Here is a 16,623-nt window from a genome sequence, read left to right on the forward strand (position 1 = left end):
GGGCACAAACCTGGTATACAGATGTAACAGAGACAAGAACAAGAAACCAGCTTGGTCACTCACACTAACTGATGGATTGGCAAGAAACTACACACAAAGTAGGACTTCGCAGCTGATAAGGCTACAAACATGAGGGTCTAAGATGTCAGAGGGGGTCAGTGGGAATGTGTCAGCTGATAAGGTGGCCTGTAAGGGAAGGGGACAAGATCAGCAAAATGGTGAACAGATAGAAGAGATAGGTAGGAAGGGGCTGGTCATGTGTGAATAGTTGCCAGTCAGTGTAGTCCTTCTGAGTTCTGCACCTGATCACCACAGCCTGTCCTGTCTCCGCTAAATGCTCTCAGAGTCATCTCTCTGTGTGATCTCAGTCTCTGTCTCACATGTGTTGGAGTGTCAAGGACTGGGTGCTGGCTCCTGGGGAAGGGGTGAATGGACTGAGTGCTAGGGCTCAGTGTCAAACTGGGGGCATCAGGCAGCTGAGGGTGCACAGGCAGGTGAGAAGCCCAGGGTGTGGACAGAGGGGCTGTGCTGTTCTGTGCTGGGAGCAGTGGGTGTGTGGGTGCTGATGATGTCCCAGGGATGTTGATGTGGGCCTGCAGCAGGGCCTGCTGCCTCTGCCAGCCCCAGGGTAGGAGGCTGTGCCCCTCAGATGTGGGGTCCTATGTGTGGTGCTGATGCACGGCATCTGGGCTGGAGCCAGCTGTATAGCAGCCAGGCAGCAGCAGCCTGAAGCAGAGCAGGTGGAGGAAGCTGCCATGTTCCTTCAATCGCTTAGCAATAAGTGCAGTAAATTACCCTCACTCTGTAGTATCTGAACTTTGCCATGGCTTAAAATGAGAAAGCTGGGTCACAGTTTATACTTAGTATCCATCTGCCAATATCCTTGGGCTGAAGCTGATCATTGCTGCCAGCAGCTCGGTTCAGTGGTTCCAGGCCTGGTCACCATCTCTCCACATGTATGTGATAAAAAAAATTACCCACAGATACCTATCAGTACCTCCAAGAACCAGGGTTGGCTTCAAGGTATTTACACACTCATTTCTTCCATCTGGCATGGTTAGTCTGCTTTGGGATAAAACAAACCAGGTATATCCATGGACTTGCTTATAGCCGAATCCTATAACTTAATGAAGGGATGAAATACACAGAAAGCAGTTGGACAACAAAGCTTCAGGACCCAGGCAGTTTGTTTTCAAAGGCTTAAGGTGGGGAAAAAAAGTGACTACTGTCAGGCTTGGTGCTTCTGGGTGCTGCAGCATAGGTGGATTTACCATCTTGCAGGGGCAACTAACGCCTTCAGCCTGTATCCCAGTGTGACAGTTTCAGAATGGGACTTCCAAAATCCAGAAGAAAAATGGTTTCCACCACCGTAGTGAGGGGTGAGCAAACTTGTGCTGGAGAAACAACACAAAGATTTATGGGATTAACAGCTCGAAATGTGGACAGAGGCCTAGTAATGGCTACTGATCATAGGATAAGGGAAGCTGTTAAAAGCAGGGGATTGCTTCATGCAGCTGAGGCTGTGTATTGACAGGATCAAAAACTCTCACAGATGCCATGTGGAGGCCACAGCAGCAGACCAGACCAGAGGGAGTAGGAAGAACTGTTGCATCAGCATACCCACAGTGTAGTAAATACCAGGAGGGGGCAAACAGGAGAGGTAGGTGATTTACTTACAGATAAAAACTGGAAGAACACAAGTTGCTCTCACTCATTCTCATACTTTCAAACTCTCAAAGCCTGTCTGTGATACACAAGAAGTCTGTCCTGCTGCCATGCATGCACTAGGGCTCTGGCTACAGCTACAAACCCCGCCTTGGGCCCCAACCATGATTAGCAACAGGATCAAAAGATTGATTAACCTTTTCAACACTCCCATCAGAGGTCTTAAATTCCCTAATTGATAGACATACAGACATATATTCAAGGCATAAATTTAGGTTTGGGTTGGTTGACTCCAAATCTTCTTTAGCAGGTCTCTACATCTTTTTCCTTAGGAGACATGCTTTCAGAAGCATTTAGAAAACATCATGACATCTTTGGCAGTTTCCTCTGAATCTGGGGAAATTTAGAGGAACAGAAACCACAAGAGGTGCTGCTGTGCCAATTGCGGGCACACATGCAGTGTGCAAGTGGGAGATATGGAGGTGTAGAAGAAAGGTAGTCAGTGGGCACATGGCAGTTGTGACAAGCCAATGGCACTCAGACTTGGGCTGTTAAAATTAGCTGGACACCCTAAGAGATGGAGGCCATGAGCTAAAGGGCCTTGATCTCTTAGAGTCGTCCAGGGAGACTGTTCCACCTGCAGCAGTCTCCAGCTGGGGCAGGAGACAAAGGGGCTCTGCTCTCCAAACAGTACTCCTGACCTGAGGGCAGTGAGTGGGACCCATGGGCATCCCATCCTGACTATGGCATTTCTTGTTTGTTACTTGAACAGGATTTTTTTCAGCACGAGTATTTCCTTATGGTGAGGGACAGCAGGAGCTGCTAGCTTTGGCAACAAAAGCTGCTGCTGGGCAATGAATAAAACCCCGTTTTAGGGAGGTCTCACATTTTATTTTCCTCTGAGTACTATTTTCTCTTTTTATGTTTTGTTTTCCACATTCCTTCTAGTTTCTGTGGGAAAGATGAAGCTAACCCCAGCCATGGACCTAAAGATGTCATAATTCAACCTCAATTGCTTTTGTAAATTTTACCACTTATCCTTTGCCACATCAAAGCACTCCACCAAACATTTCATTGCAGGAATTTCTTTCGAAAGCAAAACAGAACAATCAAATAGTCTCCCACCTGATCTCTTCTGAAATATCCTCTTGGAAACCAATGAACTAAATGAAAAAGAAGGCAGATTTCTTATATTGCAATTTCTTGATGTTGGTGCAATTGAGGATGTAATTCCTACTTTTTATACTGGCAGTGCTTTCTCTTCCTGGACTTAACTGCGTGTAAATGGACTTCTGTTGTAACTGGGTTGTACCCACTCAGCTCTTCAAAACTTCCAGACTTACAGATTCCATGTACTGCTGGTGTTTAATGAGTTTCACCATGATCTTTCTTTGTCTCCACCCTGAACTTTATAACTCCTCTTTAACTCCCCCTTTTCTGCTGTGTACTGAACCAGTGCTGGCCACACAGACTTTTCTCACAGAGCAAGTGCTCCAGTGTTGCAGTAGTCTCTAATGAGCCCCTTTTGCTTGCTGGTGTCACTCTTGTCTGTGGCCCCAGAAAGGATGTAGAGCATAGAATAGGCCTGCTGACTTCAAGTAGGGGAAAAAAATAGGAGAAAATCTCTGAGAGCAAGCCAACGACTTCCTTTGATGCAGAAGTGCAGGCATGTGAGGAGAGTCATTAGGCCCGTGTCCTGCTGCCCCAAAGGCAGACGGGGGTTTTGTTGAAGGCACCATTGTGCTGTATGGATCTGGAGATGTGTCAAGATGGGGGCAACCTGTTGAAAACTCAATCAAAGCCTTGACTGAGGTTGCTACAAAACCCAAGTGCCAACTGTACATGATATGGCGAATGGAATGGACAGAGGCACTGGGGAAAACACAGATGCATTTGTTGGTGTTGGTTCGCTGCAGGTGACAATCGCCCATTGTAATGTCCATGATAATGGGCATCCCTGCATGAGAGGGATGGTGACATTCGCATCAGTGGATGGTGATCACGTGGCCCTCATTGTGCCTGCATGCCAGCTGAGCATGTCTGTGAGGTTTAGAGCACCAGCATTGCACAGCATACAGTTCCAGGAGCTGAGAACAACGGCTTACAACGCAACCTGAGGGGCAGTCTGACAAAATGGCATCTGATGCAGATGAAACAAAGGTGTGTCACTGAATTCTTCCGTGTGGAAACAATGGCATCTGCTGACATTCATTGGCATTTGCTGCATGTTTGCGGAGATCACAAAGTGGATGTGAGCACAGTGAGGCAGTGGGTGGTACGTTTCAGCAGTGGTGACAGCAACAAAGAGCAGAGGTGTATCGGCTCTGTGGAGCTGATGGTGATTATTTCTGTAAGAAGAACTCAGAACACCTACTGAACTCTGAGGAAAAAACAGGAGCTTTGGACCACAAGACACGTTGCTTAGTTGCAGTAATACCTGCTCATGAGCAGGTGCTCTAGGGAAAATTAAAATTCTGTGAGAACTGGTATTTTAGAGGTTTGCTTTAAGAAATGCTTCTTAACGAACTGCTTTTTCAGTCAGCTAATTTTTGTGGAGAACTTTGTCAGTCTCCGCTTGCACATATATTCTGTGCTAATGCTGCGCTCACAAGTTGTGTTGTACAGCCAGTAATGGGTGTGAGGTGGCTTAATAAATGGCTGGTTAACATTTACAGCCATGAAATTCATCAGCCTACGCTACGGCTTGCATCACCATACAACTCCTCAAGACAGCAATGCACTATTCCATTTGCAATGGGGCAGGGGGCGGTAGGTGGTGCTAAATGTGCGTAGGAAAGGTCTTGGAAATCCCATTCAGCTTCACCCTGCAAAAAACACACGTACCACAAAGTCATAATAAATGCCATTTAAGCCATCGGTTCCATTAGAACTTCACAGAGAGGCCCACAGTGTGTCTCCATGTCTGCTACGGCATGTTTTTGGAGTAAAACAGTCTCAGAGGCAGCCTTTGTCCAAACGCTGAGGTTGACATTGTTTCTCTGGCGCCTCTGTACGGCCAGTTGGAGGCACGGACTCAGGACAGGTAGCTAAACCCCTGAAGACTTTTAGGAAGCGTACAAAAGCACAGGACTATGACACAGATATTCAGGCCTTTGGAGACAACAAACTTTATCCACAAGTTTATTTCTAAGGAGAAAATTGTGTCTTTGTTCCCATTCCTACCAGTTTTCTAAACCATTCTCCTACCACGGTGATGGCGGTCTTCTCCTTTCTTGAACCTCTTGAGATTTCTGGTATGTTTTTGCATTTGTGTAGGACGAAAGTAAATAAGCGTAATCTATACTTCTCTGATCCTGTCACAGAAAATCTAAATGTTAAAAACCAAGCTGTATGACCAATCAAAATATCACGATCTAAGTTTCTCCGGAAGAGAGAATTTCCATACAAAATTAATACATTGCAATTAGATGGATCACCAGGGGAAAGCAAGCAATACCATCACGAGCTTAAAGAAGCAGAACATCTTCCAATCAGAAATCCCTTAGCTTTCCAAAATATCTGCCCCCTTCTTAATAAAATAAAATATTAGTAATAATAATAAAATCTATCTTCTGTCCTACTTCCTGAGAACAGGAGTGAGGTTGTCTTTCTACAGAGCAGCAGCAGAGCTGTTGACTGCAGTGCCATGTTTTCTCTCATCAGGTTGCAGAAACTTTTCTGGTATTTTCACTGCCTCATTACCAAGTTTATTCACCAGAAGTTCACCAGTGTGGCCACTATTCTTTTCTAAGAGCATCATACGTTCAGCAAAATCTGTGGATGTTCTCTGGTTGTATGAAGGCTAATGGTTAGGGTCAACATAAATGACCCACCAGAATGTCTCTATCTTGACTGCTTAAAGTCTACTCCCTTAAAGATTATGCTTGAAGTCTGTTCCCTAAACACCAAGCTTTGAAGTTCTCCAGCAGTTTGCAATAGGCAGAACAAGCCAATTAGTTAACCTCCCACCCGTCCTCCTAGATTTTGAAAGATTCTCTTGGAAGAACTAAATCTCTTGATGAACTAAATGATTCTCTTGATGAACTAACTAAATGGTGAAGGTCGATTTCTCATACTGCAGTGCCTAGACATTGTTGCAAAGGAGGATGTCATTGCTACGTTTTTCTCTCTGGATTGATTGTATGTCCACAGGCTTGCGACAGTTGTGCACTCAGCTCGGCTTATGGATTCTGATGTCTCGCTGGTATGATTTTTCTGTCTCCAGCCTGATCCTCCCAATTGCAGTTCATGTCAACTGCCTCTGAACTGGTGCTGGCAACGCAAGCCGTTCTTGCAGGACAAGTGCTCCAGCTTCACTGCCTCAGCAGTCTCCAGTGAGCCCCCCTGGATAGGTGTCATGGTTAATGAATTGAAACTAACAAGAGGGGGGGGGGCGGGGGGGGGAAGGAAAAAAAAAGGCACTACCCAGACTAAGCAGTGCTCAAATTTTACAAATATCCCAGAATACTGGCAGTACGCCTGGTCTTTCAAGGTCAAGTTTCCCAGCACAAAAACCTGAACTACTGATAATGCTCCCTAAGGAAGCTCTCTAAGAGCAGAGAGCGAGATTCGTTCTAAGAGCCAAAAAGCAAAAACCAAAAACAAAAGGCAGTTATACCCGCATTCTCCACCAAAATCTGTCACGGAATTAACTAGATCAGTTTATGCCCGTGACAGGGGGCAGTAGGCCCCTGCCCTCCCCACCCCCCGCCTGGGCCCACAAAATGGGAAGGAAGGAGGAAAAGAGAAAAACAGCGGCAACAATCTATGGAGGTAAACTTATTTTACTAACTATGATATCGGAATGCAAAATAATACAATATAAGACAATCTAATTGAAACTGAGACTAATAAATCAAATAAGATATGAGAGAGAGTTCCCGAGACTGAGTCAAACCTGAAAAAGCTTGGAACGGCTAGGAAAGCACCCTCCAGCACCCACTGCCAGGCAGTAAGAGACCGCCCCCCCTGGAAGGGTCAGATCCCATGACTTCCGTAATGTATAGGGATAGGTACCTGGAATTGGAGCATTAACACTTTAATTCCAGTACATGATGTTTTGATGTGGAATATTGAAAATCAAATAAGCAAAAACCAAAACCATGACATTAGGCAGTGTCACTCCTGTCTGCAATCCTAGAAAGGAGGCAGAGCCCGGATGAGGCCTGGTGCGTGCTGGCAGAGGGGATCAGCCCTGCTGCCCCCAGCTAGGGGAGAAGAGCAGGAGAAAATCTCCAGGGGCGAGCCACGGGTGGGCCGTCTTTGACTTGGTGTAGGAGGAACCAATGCACGGAGGGGGCAGGGCAGCAGTGTTGGCTTGTGAGGAGAGTCAGTGAGGCCCATGTCCTGTTGCCTCAGAGGAAGACATGGGTTTTGCTAAAGGCACCCCAGTGCTGTACGGATCTGGAGCTTTGTCTCGGCTGGGGTGATGTGGGAAGACTCAGTCAAAGCCTCAGACACTGCTGCAAAGTGCCAACAGGGAGCAGACACAATATAGGGAACAGAACGGACAGAGGCACTGCGGAAAACCCGGATGCCATTGCTGGGATTGGAGTGCTGCAGATGACGCTCGCCCATTGTGACGTCACTGGCACCGCTCCCCTACGTGAGGGATAGTGACATACGCAGCAGGGGATTGTGACCTCTTGGCCCTGGCTGCCTGTAGCCGGGCACAGAGTCTCTCACTCTCACTTGTGCCCGCACTCCAGCCGAGCGTGTCTGTGAGGTTTGGAGCAAGGAGCAAGGATAGCCTTGGTGCTGGTCTCGTGCTCTGGGAGCTGCCGACAGCCGCTCTCAGTGCTCGTCCCCAGAGCCACTAGAGCTTCTTCCCCGCCCTGCCTGGCTCAGGCAGCCGGGGCACCCAGGAGGCCGCAGCAGCAAAGGGAACCGGTAAGGGGACGCCTCAGCCTGGGCGGCCCAGCTGGGAGGGTTTCCTTCCTGTGGGACCCGGGCACTTGTTCCTCCGCTGGCGGGCTCAGCGAGTGACCGTGGCCTCTCTTCTTTTCCTAGCGTGACCCCTGCTGCTGCAGCAGTGGGGTGAGGAGCAGCCCCTCATCCCCTTCGCTCTCCTGTTCACCCAGCAGCTGGACAGCATGGCCACCGAGCTGGACCGTCGCTGCCCTATTTGTTTGGACACCATGAATGACGCCAGCTACATGATGCCGTGCCTGCACCAGTTTTGCTTTGGCTGCATCCAGCGGTGGGCTGAGAGCAGGCCCACGTGCCCCCTCTGCAAACGCAGGGTGAAGTCCATCCTGCACTCGGTGCATGCGGATGACAGCTTTCAAGAGGTTGTCGTCGGAAGGCAGGAGAGGGCCAGGACAGCACCGCACCACGCAACACCAGCAGAAGAGCAGCCAGGGGCGGTGCCCGCCTGGGCATCCATTTCCCGCCAGCCTCCAGCTGTGCTCCGGCCCCTGCTGCCCTGGCTGCGCCAGGAGCTGGGGCAGCTCTTTGGGGCTGACCACAGGGCAGCCTCTGCAGCACAGCGCCATGTCATCTCTGGCCTGTGCTTCTTTGGCCTGGACGAGGGAGCGCTGAATTTGTGGCTGCTCTGCTCCCTGCGAAGCCGGACCGCCAGCTTTGTGCGACGGCTCGTCGTGCAAGCTGCATATGTGTGCAATGGGCTGGTGCCACGTCTGCCTGGCCCGGAGGCCTCTCGCGCTGCCATGGGACAGGAGGGCAGCCCCGCAGTTGCCCGTGGTGCAGCTGCTTCCCCAGCACAGACTCCTGTCTCCGGCCCACGGCCCTCCCGCAACACCAGGGAAGACAACGGGGAAGAGGAGCATCCTGTGCCCTCGACCACTGCCCTCAGTGAGGGGCCCAGCCAGCCTCCATCCCTCCCGGCTCCATCGAGGACCAGCCAGCAAGCAGCCCAGGAGGAGCCGGGGGAGGCAGTGCCGGGTCCCTCCAGCACCAACAGGGCCAGGGAGCGCTCACGCAGGGCGCCTCGGCGAGCCCCGAAGAGGAGGGCCCACAACTCTGAGGCCTCCGCACCTCCTGCCAAGAGGCCACCCCGCCGGCAGCGCTAGGACGCCGCCCCAGCAGCTGGCGAGAACAGGGCCGGGCCTGCAGCTGGGGCACAACCAGCCCTCAGGGGCTCGGACTGTGTCAGACTCACAGAATCACAGCATGGCCTGGGTTGGAAGGGACCTCAAAGATCGGCAATCTCCAACCCCCCGCCACAGGCAGGGCCACCAACCTCCACATGTGACACCAGACCAGGCTGCCCGAGGCCCCCTCCAACCTGGCTTGCACACCTCCAGGGACGGGGCATCCGCAACTTCTCTGGGCAGCCTCACCACTCTCCCTGTAAAGAACTTCCCCCTGACATCCCACCTAAATCTTCCCTCCTTCAACTTCAAATCGTCTCCCCTTGTCCTGCTGTTATCTACCCTTTCAAAGAGCTGACTCTGCAATAAAATTTCAGAAAAATCTCTGTGTTGCTACCAGTGCCTTTGTCAGCGCTGTGCACGGGGGAGGTCAGACCTCTGCTGGGCCTGGAGGCCTCCCATGCTGCTGTTACGATTTCTTTAGAATCACTTTTAACACCCTGAAAGGCAAATGTTGGGAGAGCAGACACTGCTTTATTTCTGCAGAGGGCACAAGGTGGCCTGCAGCTGTGGCATAACCAGCCCTCAGGGGCTCAGTGTTATACCGAGGAAAATAACATTACAGAAAAATCTTTGTGTTGCTACCAATGCCTTTGTCAGTGCTGTGCAGTGCTGCAAACTGTTTTATGAATCTCCTGGATCTATCTGTATTAGATTTGTGGTGTTCCCAGATTACATCTTTAGTTTTTAAGTCACCCGAAAGGATAAGGGCAGGTGATCTCGAGATATCTCTTAGAACGTTTAAGAATAATTCATCAATGTTTTCAGCTTGGGTGGGATGACTGTTGAACAACAACATCCATTTTATTTACTTGTCCTTTTATCCCTGCCCAGAGGCTGTCAACCACATCATTGCCAAGCCGGAACTCTGTACAGCAGCCCCTCCCTCGTAAACAGCTACTTCCCCTGCATCACCTGCCCAGCATGTCCCTTCAGAGGATCCCAGAACTGTCCAGTGTAACACACCAGCCCCAGGGTTCTTCTCACCATGTTTTGTCATCTAATTATGTTGTAACTCTAGGACAGAGCCCAGATTTCTAGCTCCTCTTCCTTCTTCCTCATGAGTGGAAGTGAAGAGAGGGACAGCAGGCAGCACTGCTAACAATGCATTTGTCATTGCTGTCTCCACTCCTGCTGCTTTCTCTGTTGATGTGTCCACCGTGTCCTGATGTGCCTATGGGGTCTTCAGGTGCATGAGACTGTCTCATAGGAACAGGACATGACAATCCTATCCCTTTGGGGGCAGAGTTGAGGTGTTCATGTTGGCACTTTATTCTCAATGTGAGAAGCAATACTACCTCAAAAGCATGCACTGCTCAGCTTCAGGCCTGCACCACCACAGATTCTCCCAGGGAGTTTTTTCCAGTCTAAAGGACCATAATGCCAGCCTTTGCATATCTCCATCACCCCAGACCTGGCCTTCTCCTCACCTTACTCTCTGCCTCCAAGGCTCAGACCTCTTCTCTCCTGCCAATCTGTAGTGCTGGTTATGCTCAGTTTATTGAAAAAGTAGTCTCACAGATGTATTTGCCTCAGCCTTGGGCAGGAATAACCCAGACTGTCTTTCCTATAATGCTTTTTGTATGCACTACAGGGACTTTATTCTGCAGTATGTAACGGTTTTGACTGAGCAGGGTCAAATCAATTACCAGCACCTCATTAGGGTTAAATGTCCACAACAGCCATTCCTCTTTCCTTTACAGTCCTTTGTACTTTTTCATTTTTCTACAGGCTGATTCATGACAGGAAAATTTGATATACCTACTCAATGCCATTCTCCTTAGACCAGGTGTCTCTGAAGTTGTTTTGGAAATGAGCCTGGCTCAGTTCCTTCTGGGGAGCAGTGCTGCCATAAGACTTGCCTTTCATTCCCCAGGATAGTGTTCTGTTCAGTGACATGGAGCATGGGCAACATTACCAGTCATCTGGTGGTTACTTTTGCTATTGTAAGTGCATGGCAAAGTGAATATGGAACAGCAATGAGGCCTTGCTGTAATGAAGGCTAATTATACTCTGGGCGAATAGGTGAAGTAAGTGAAGTATTGTCAGCATGCCAAGGGAAGTGATAGTTTGTCTGTTTGAGATACTTGCTCAGCTTTGCCAAAAGATACAACAGTAGCCATTACTCCAGGTCTTCTGGCACCATGGTGTGTCCCATTGACTGGGCAGGAAAGACCTGAGACAAAACAGCTGAAGGAGGTGGCCATGCTCCCAACATCTCTTAAGAGTAACATAATTTATTAGAAAATGTTAAAAGCGAGCACATAACAACTGAACAATCCCATGAGAGCTAAAATTAGCCTCTGTACATAATTCAAAATTTAAAAGAAAATAAAGAAAATGAGAAAAATAATTTGTAGAAATCATATAAAATGTTGCAAAAGCCCTGCACTAGGTTTTAAAGCTTGTTGAATCGACCAATAAAAAAATTCTATACCTTCACCAACTATGTGAAAAATATACAACTCCACTCTACCACTCTTCATAAAGAAACTGGGGATTTTTTTTTATTTTTATTTTTTGTGATGAAGTTGTTGTTTTTAGTCTATAATGGCATATTCAGCCTTCACACCCCACTGGACTTCATGCTTATCTGAGAATAGTATGAAAACTGGTATTTTTGTGAGCTGTGTTCTTTTCCATAGCACAGATGCAAGAGGCCATATTTTACTGAATTGTGTTTATAACTGTGTACTATTTACTGGATTAATTAACACGACTATTTATTGGGTAAGTGCTGTCTTTTAATTACCTACTACAGCAGAAACGTAAGCAATAACTGATAATCAGTAAATGTGACCATGAAGAATTCTTGAACTGTAATCAAGATTTAATCAAGAACTGCTTATAGTGGCAGTAGAGCCTCTGAAGCATGTCCAGAGAAGGGCAGTGAAGCTGTGAAGGGTCTGGAGCACAAGTCTCATGGTGAGCAGCTTCAAGTGTTCAGTCTAGAGAAGAGAAGGCTCAGGGAAGATCTTGTTACTTCCTACACTGTCCTGAAAGGAGATTGTGGTGAGATGGGAATTGGCCTCTTCTCCAGGTAGCAGTGATAAGACGAGAGAGAGTGGCCTTAAATTGTATCGGGGAGTTTCAGTTTGTATTCTGCAAAAAAATTATTTTCTGAAAGAGTGATAAGGTGTTAGAACAGACACCATCCCTGGTGAAAAAGAAAAGTTTAGATGTGGCACTGAGGGACATGGTCTAGAGTGGTCGCAGACATGGGTTAATGATTGGACTAGATGATCTTAATGCTCTTTTCAACCTGAATGATTCTATGATTCTTTTCAGATGTCCTTTCTCCTGTAGTCTTTAACAGTGGCCTGACGAGCCTGACCTTTCTGTACGTGGTTTAAGCTTTCTTAACCTCTTTATGTCTTTTCTGTCCCAAAACACATACATAATTCAAGATGTTTCCATTATGAGAAAACTTGAAAGATATGTGACCTGTGCTTACTGTGGCTGAACAATATCTGAGAGTTACTCAGTTACTGTGCAGATCCGTAGATTAACATCATAGCATCTTATGGGCTTCCCAGAAATCTTTCTGCCAGAGGAAATTCTGTTAACATGCTAGGATGCTATCCAGGATTAAAGCCCCAGATCAGAGCAAAGGTGAGAAAGTAGTTCCAGAGTCAGGGTGGATATGGAGAAGCACCCAGAATCCCAACTAGCTGAAAATACACACTGTACATTGAAACAATATTGAAATAATTGCATCATTTATATCTCACATATGCAAACTTTTGTGCTATTTTTAATTGGCCTTTTTGCTTCAAGTTGTTGAGTAGACAGTCAATTTCTGAAATCCCAGCAAAGCAAAATCAAACTCACAAATGTTTCACTAAAACAGAAAGGCTGAAGTGTGCTATTTCCCTGGATGGTAGCAAGTAGCTCTGCTTTGTAGCAATGCTCTGTCTTTTCTGGTGCTCACTTCTTTAAAAAAAAAAAAATATGTGCTGCCCAGATAATGTTTCTCCGTCTTTATGCTATTCCTTACTACTTCCTAAATATTGTTCTTAGGTGCTTCTGTTCAGATGCTGACAGATGCTGTTAAGTTCATCTTAACTGCTTGCCTTTGCTATCAGGTTTTTCAGACTCAGTTTCATGGCTCAGCAGCTGTTCAGAACCTTATATTCATCCATTGCTTTGCTGGGCTAACAGGAATTACCCTTAGGTCCAAAAGCTTCAACAGTGGTGTCTAAGTAGATGGCACATTTCTCACATTTTCTTCTGTAATTCTCACAGTTTTCTTTCATGACTCTCTGATCACAGAATCACAGAATTGCCAGGGTTGGAAGGGACCTCAAGGATCATGAATCTCCAACCCCCCTGCCACATGCAGGGCCACCAATCATAGAGAAACTGTCAGAACAAAAGTTAATAACATTATAGTGGCAACAACAACAACAAAAAACAATCAACCAAACTTGCAAAACAAGAAACAAAATAAGAGTAGATGACTTCAGCTCTCCTCCTCCTCTACTCCTGATAAATTCACAGGATTCATTCTTTGTCTCCAACTTCTCTGTTCATACTCCTGCTGGACCATTGGCAAGTGCAAGTTGTCTCCTTACTCTATGTGCAAAGAGAGAATATTTGAAGTATGAGGCAGTATTATGTACTGATGCAACCACATGGCAGAAAAAATGCTACTGTAATACAGTACTACTTTGGATTAACTGCTTATTTTCAAAGAAGGATGAAGTAGCCTGAATGCTGCATCGTGGTAATGCTTTCTGACCTGCTTCTACAGGATGCAGAAGAGTGCTCTGTAATATACAAACAGCAATGAGTACTATAATAGCTCCAACTCTCTTCATCAAACAAGAATGTCTAAAGCCTTATTTTTACCTAAAGTGATGTCCTGAAGTAACCTCAGCTCCTCCTCTGCCAGCTGTATCACTGCTTGTCCACCGTTCATCTTTTCTACTTCCAGTGTCTTCCAGAGTCCTCTCACTGAGCTGCTTGCCTCTTCAATAATCACACCAATATCCACCACTGCAGCATGAGACAGACTATCTATTTTCTGAAGGTAGGAGAAACTCACTACTCAGACAGGCAAACGTGCCTGTAATGCCTGTTTGCAGCTTTGCAAGGACTGATAAATTCCTCTTAATAAATCTGTACCCCAATTAGGGACCAGGCTATTACAGCTGAGGAATTATAGTGTAACTTGCCTTCCTTACAGCAGCGAAAGAGGTGTCTTTAGTCCTTTGTCATTTATTTGCCCTGTGGTGGACTCTTCAGGTAAGTTACTAGGATGAACCGACAGGCAATTCTGTCATATAAGTTATCACTGTCTTAGCAAATTGGAAATGAGATGTCAGCAAGGACAAAGCTTTGTGGCTTTATCCATTGTAAAAGAATGGCAAGTGAATAGGAATCCACTCCATATTCTCTCTGTTACACTTCTTAGTATTTTGTTATCTGGAACATTTGAAGATGTTAGGAAAGATCATGATAATTCCTAATAAGAAAATTCCTAGATCATTGGGATTCCCTAGAATATGATTATGGCTTTATAGGCACTACATATCTTGAGCTGATCTTCAGTTGAACATGTTGAAGACACAGGTACTGGTTACTTCCTTAATTTGAATGGTGTCAATTAATAAGGAATTATTATGTAGGTTGCTCCAAAGTAATTTCTCCTATTTATTTCCATCCAAACTGCAACAGATACAAAGAGCAACAGATAACACTGTTTGATAGAAGTATTTTCCTCCTCAGAGTGTTCTTGCTTCCTTGGTTTCTTGATAATTTTTTAAAAAACCTATAATGTCATATATGTACCCACTATCACAAAGAAGAAAAGAAGAAACCTTGCAGATTGGAAACACATTTATGTGCAGGCAACTTTTTGTCACAGTGCAGTCACTCCATTTTCACCAGGTCATTCAGGGAGGTTCTCAGTTCCACCTTGCTGGATGAGAGCACTTAGTAACAAGAAAACTGACTTGAAGGCAAAATGTCAGTAACAGTGAGAAGGTCTTAGTCAGTTCCTATACAGTTTCCTATTTCTAGACCAAAATCTTGGAAAAGATAGACATGCAGCTGAGGTGAAAGAAATAGGAAAGGATCTTTGGGAAATGACTCTCATGTTATTTCTATCTGCCTTTGGACCTCACAGGAGATGATAGCAGTATGTTCTGACAGAACATAATAAAACAGGATTGTGGCTTTGAAATCTTTCTTGTTAATGGTAGGCCTATTCTGCTTATCTGATGAAGGGAAGCATAGAGATTCCAGTTGAAGCCAATTCTTGAGTTTCCTCAACAAAAAAATATTATAGAGAGTAGAATAAATAAAACATGAAGTTACAAATTTAATCTGTTTACAAATTGTAGACATTTTGTTGACTATTTAAATTATTTAAATGCAGTTGAAGGAGTAAAGATGATCAATATGAATTTTAAGCAAAATTCTTAATTGCAAAAGGCAAGAATTGTTGCTTACGAATGCAGAATATTCTAAATCAAGAAAGAGCCATGATGCATGTGACTTCAGACTGAGCTCACTGATACAGTATATTTCAGAACTGTGGATTTTACTATTACTAATGGATGGTCTCAAAGTTGAAGTGGCTGAGGATGGAGCTGGTAGAGAATTCACGTGAATGCTTTTCTGTGCCTTTCTATGAGATGCAATCTAAAAAGAAAAGAGGTAGAAAATAAGTGTGTACTATGCAGACAGCAAAGCAAAATCTCCTTGGATTACTTTCAATTATCAACCTATGTATAAAGCCAGTTTGCTTTCTGGCAGTGTTGTAGGCCGGACAGCTATCCTACAGTTTTTTATGCTCACATAAGGAGTAAGTCTGTTACAGTTACATTTCTGTTGCTGCTCTTAGGTGAAGTTCTTAGGACCATCTGTGTCACTGTACTGGCTAACACTACAGTACAATGCATAAAACATGAGTGTAGAAGTAGATTTTAGCTGGTAAGAGTACATTGTGTTTGCACAAATCATACTTTCCTCAGGACTTAAGCAAAGTTTTCAGTGGATCATGTGAACAAAACCCCAAACATTTAATGCAGACATTTGAAAAACACATACTCTGTTTTTAAATTTTATTTGAGCCAACAGTATTTTTACAGCTCTCTCTGCTGCTCTCTAGAATAAACTGAAACATTTCCTACCAGCAAAAATGAATAGTCCACAGACAGCAAAATTAGAGCACATTTTGATGCAGTCAGCCTAGAGTGTGGATGGGAAACAAATGCAGAAAGAGTAAAATGACTGAATGGTTATATTTAACATGTCCTGAGTAGCAAATACACTTACAAATTTGTTCTACTGGGAGATTTCCTCACCTTAGGAAAGGCATTCTGGAATGAAGATTGAAACCATAGGCAGAAATAAGCAAATGGTAGGAAGCTTAGTTCACAAGAGATATTAATAATAAGGAGGTAAGTGTCAAACTATTAGGACTATAAAAATAATGTGAGGTAGAGACAGCATGTGTTCAGAAAGCTGATGTTAATGGGTTGGCCTGTAGCTAGAGTGGTTTTAGTAGCAGTGTGTTCAGCTGTGCAAATATGCTCTTCTAGCAGCTGGGGCAGTCATAGAGCTGCATCTTGGCAGCTGTGAGGAAAGGGACAGAGCTGGGGCTGCTTATAATCAGTCAGTTTGTGTGTGTGGGGGGGGATTTAGGGAAGGGGAAATAATAGGGAAGGGGCTCTTCAAGTGCTTCCAGCAAATATGGTCTGAATTAGGTTGTTTTTGAAGAAGTGGTGTGCTACAGTCGTTCAGGTTATTTATGAGAATGGGTCCTTGTGCTCTTGGCTCCTGACTGCAGATATATCTTCACAATAAATACTGAGGAGGAAAAATATACCTGACTTCT

The 16,623-nt window shown here is 45.6% G+C and overlaps 1 protein-coding gene across 2 annotated transcripts; it reads left to right on the forward strand.

Moving 5' to 3' along the window:
- The first annotated feature begins 5,111 nt into the window (after nucleotides 1–5,111).
- Nucleotides 5,112–10,464, forward strand: LOC116237711 (uncharacterized). Of its 2 annotated transcripts, XM_090130989.1 has the most exons (3): nucleotides 5,112–6,017; nucleotides 6,778–7,554; nucleotides 7,675–10,464. In XM_090130989.1, the coding sequence occupies exon 3, from the start codon at nucleotides 7,758–7,760 to the stop codon at nucleotides 8,694–8,696; it is 939 nt and encodes a 312-aa protein (XP_089987115.1). In that variant the 5' UTR covers nucleotides 5,112–6,017; nucleotides 6,778–7,554; nucleotides 7,675–7,757; the 3' UTR covers nucleotides 8,697–10,464. The 2 variants fall into 2 exon arrangements, with proteins under 2 accessions (XP_089987115.1, XP_031462910.2); XM_031607050.2 differs by lacking the exon at nucleotides 5,112–6,017 and having other exon boundaries at nucleotides 6,081–7,554.
- Nucleotides 10,465–16,623: the final 6,159 nt, after the last annotated feature.

This window comes from Phasianus colchicus, chromosome Z (genome assembly GCF_987193195.1).
Source record: "Phasianus colchicus chromosome Z, bPhaCol1.hap1.1, whole genome shotgun sequence".
NCBI lineage: Eukaryota > Metazoa > Chordata > Aves > Galliformes > Phasianidae > Phasianus > Phasianus colchicus.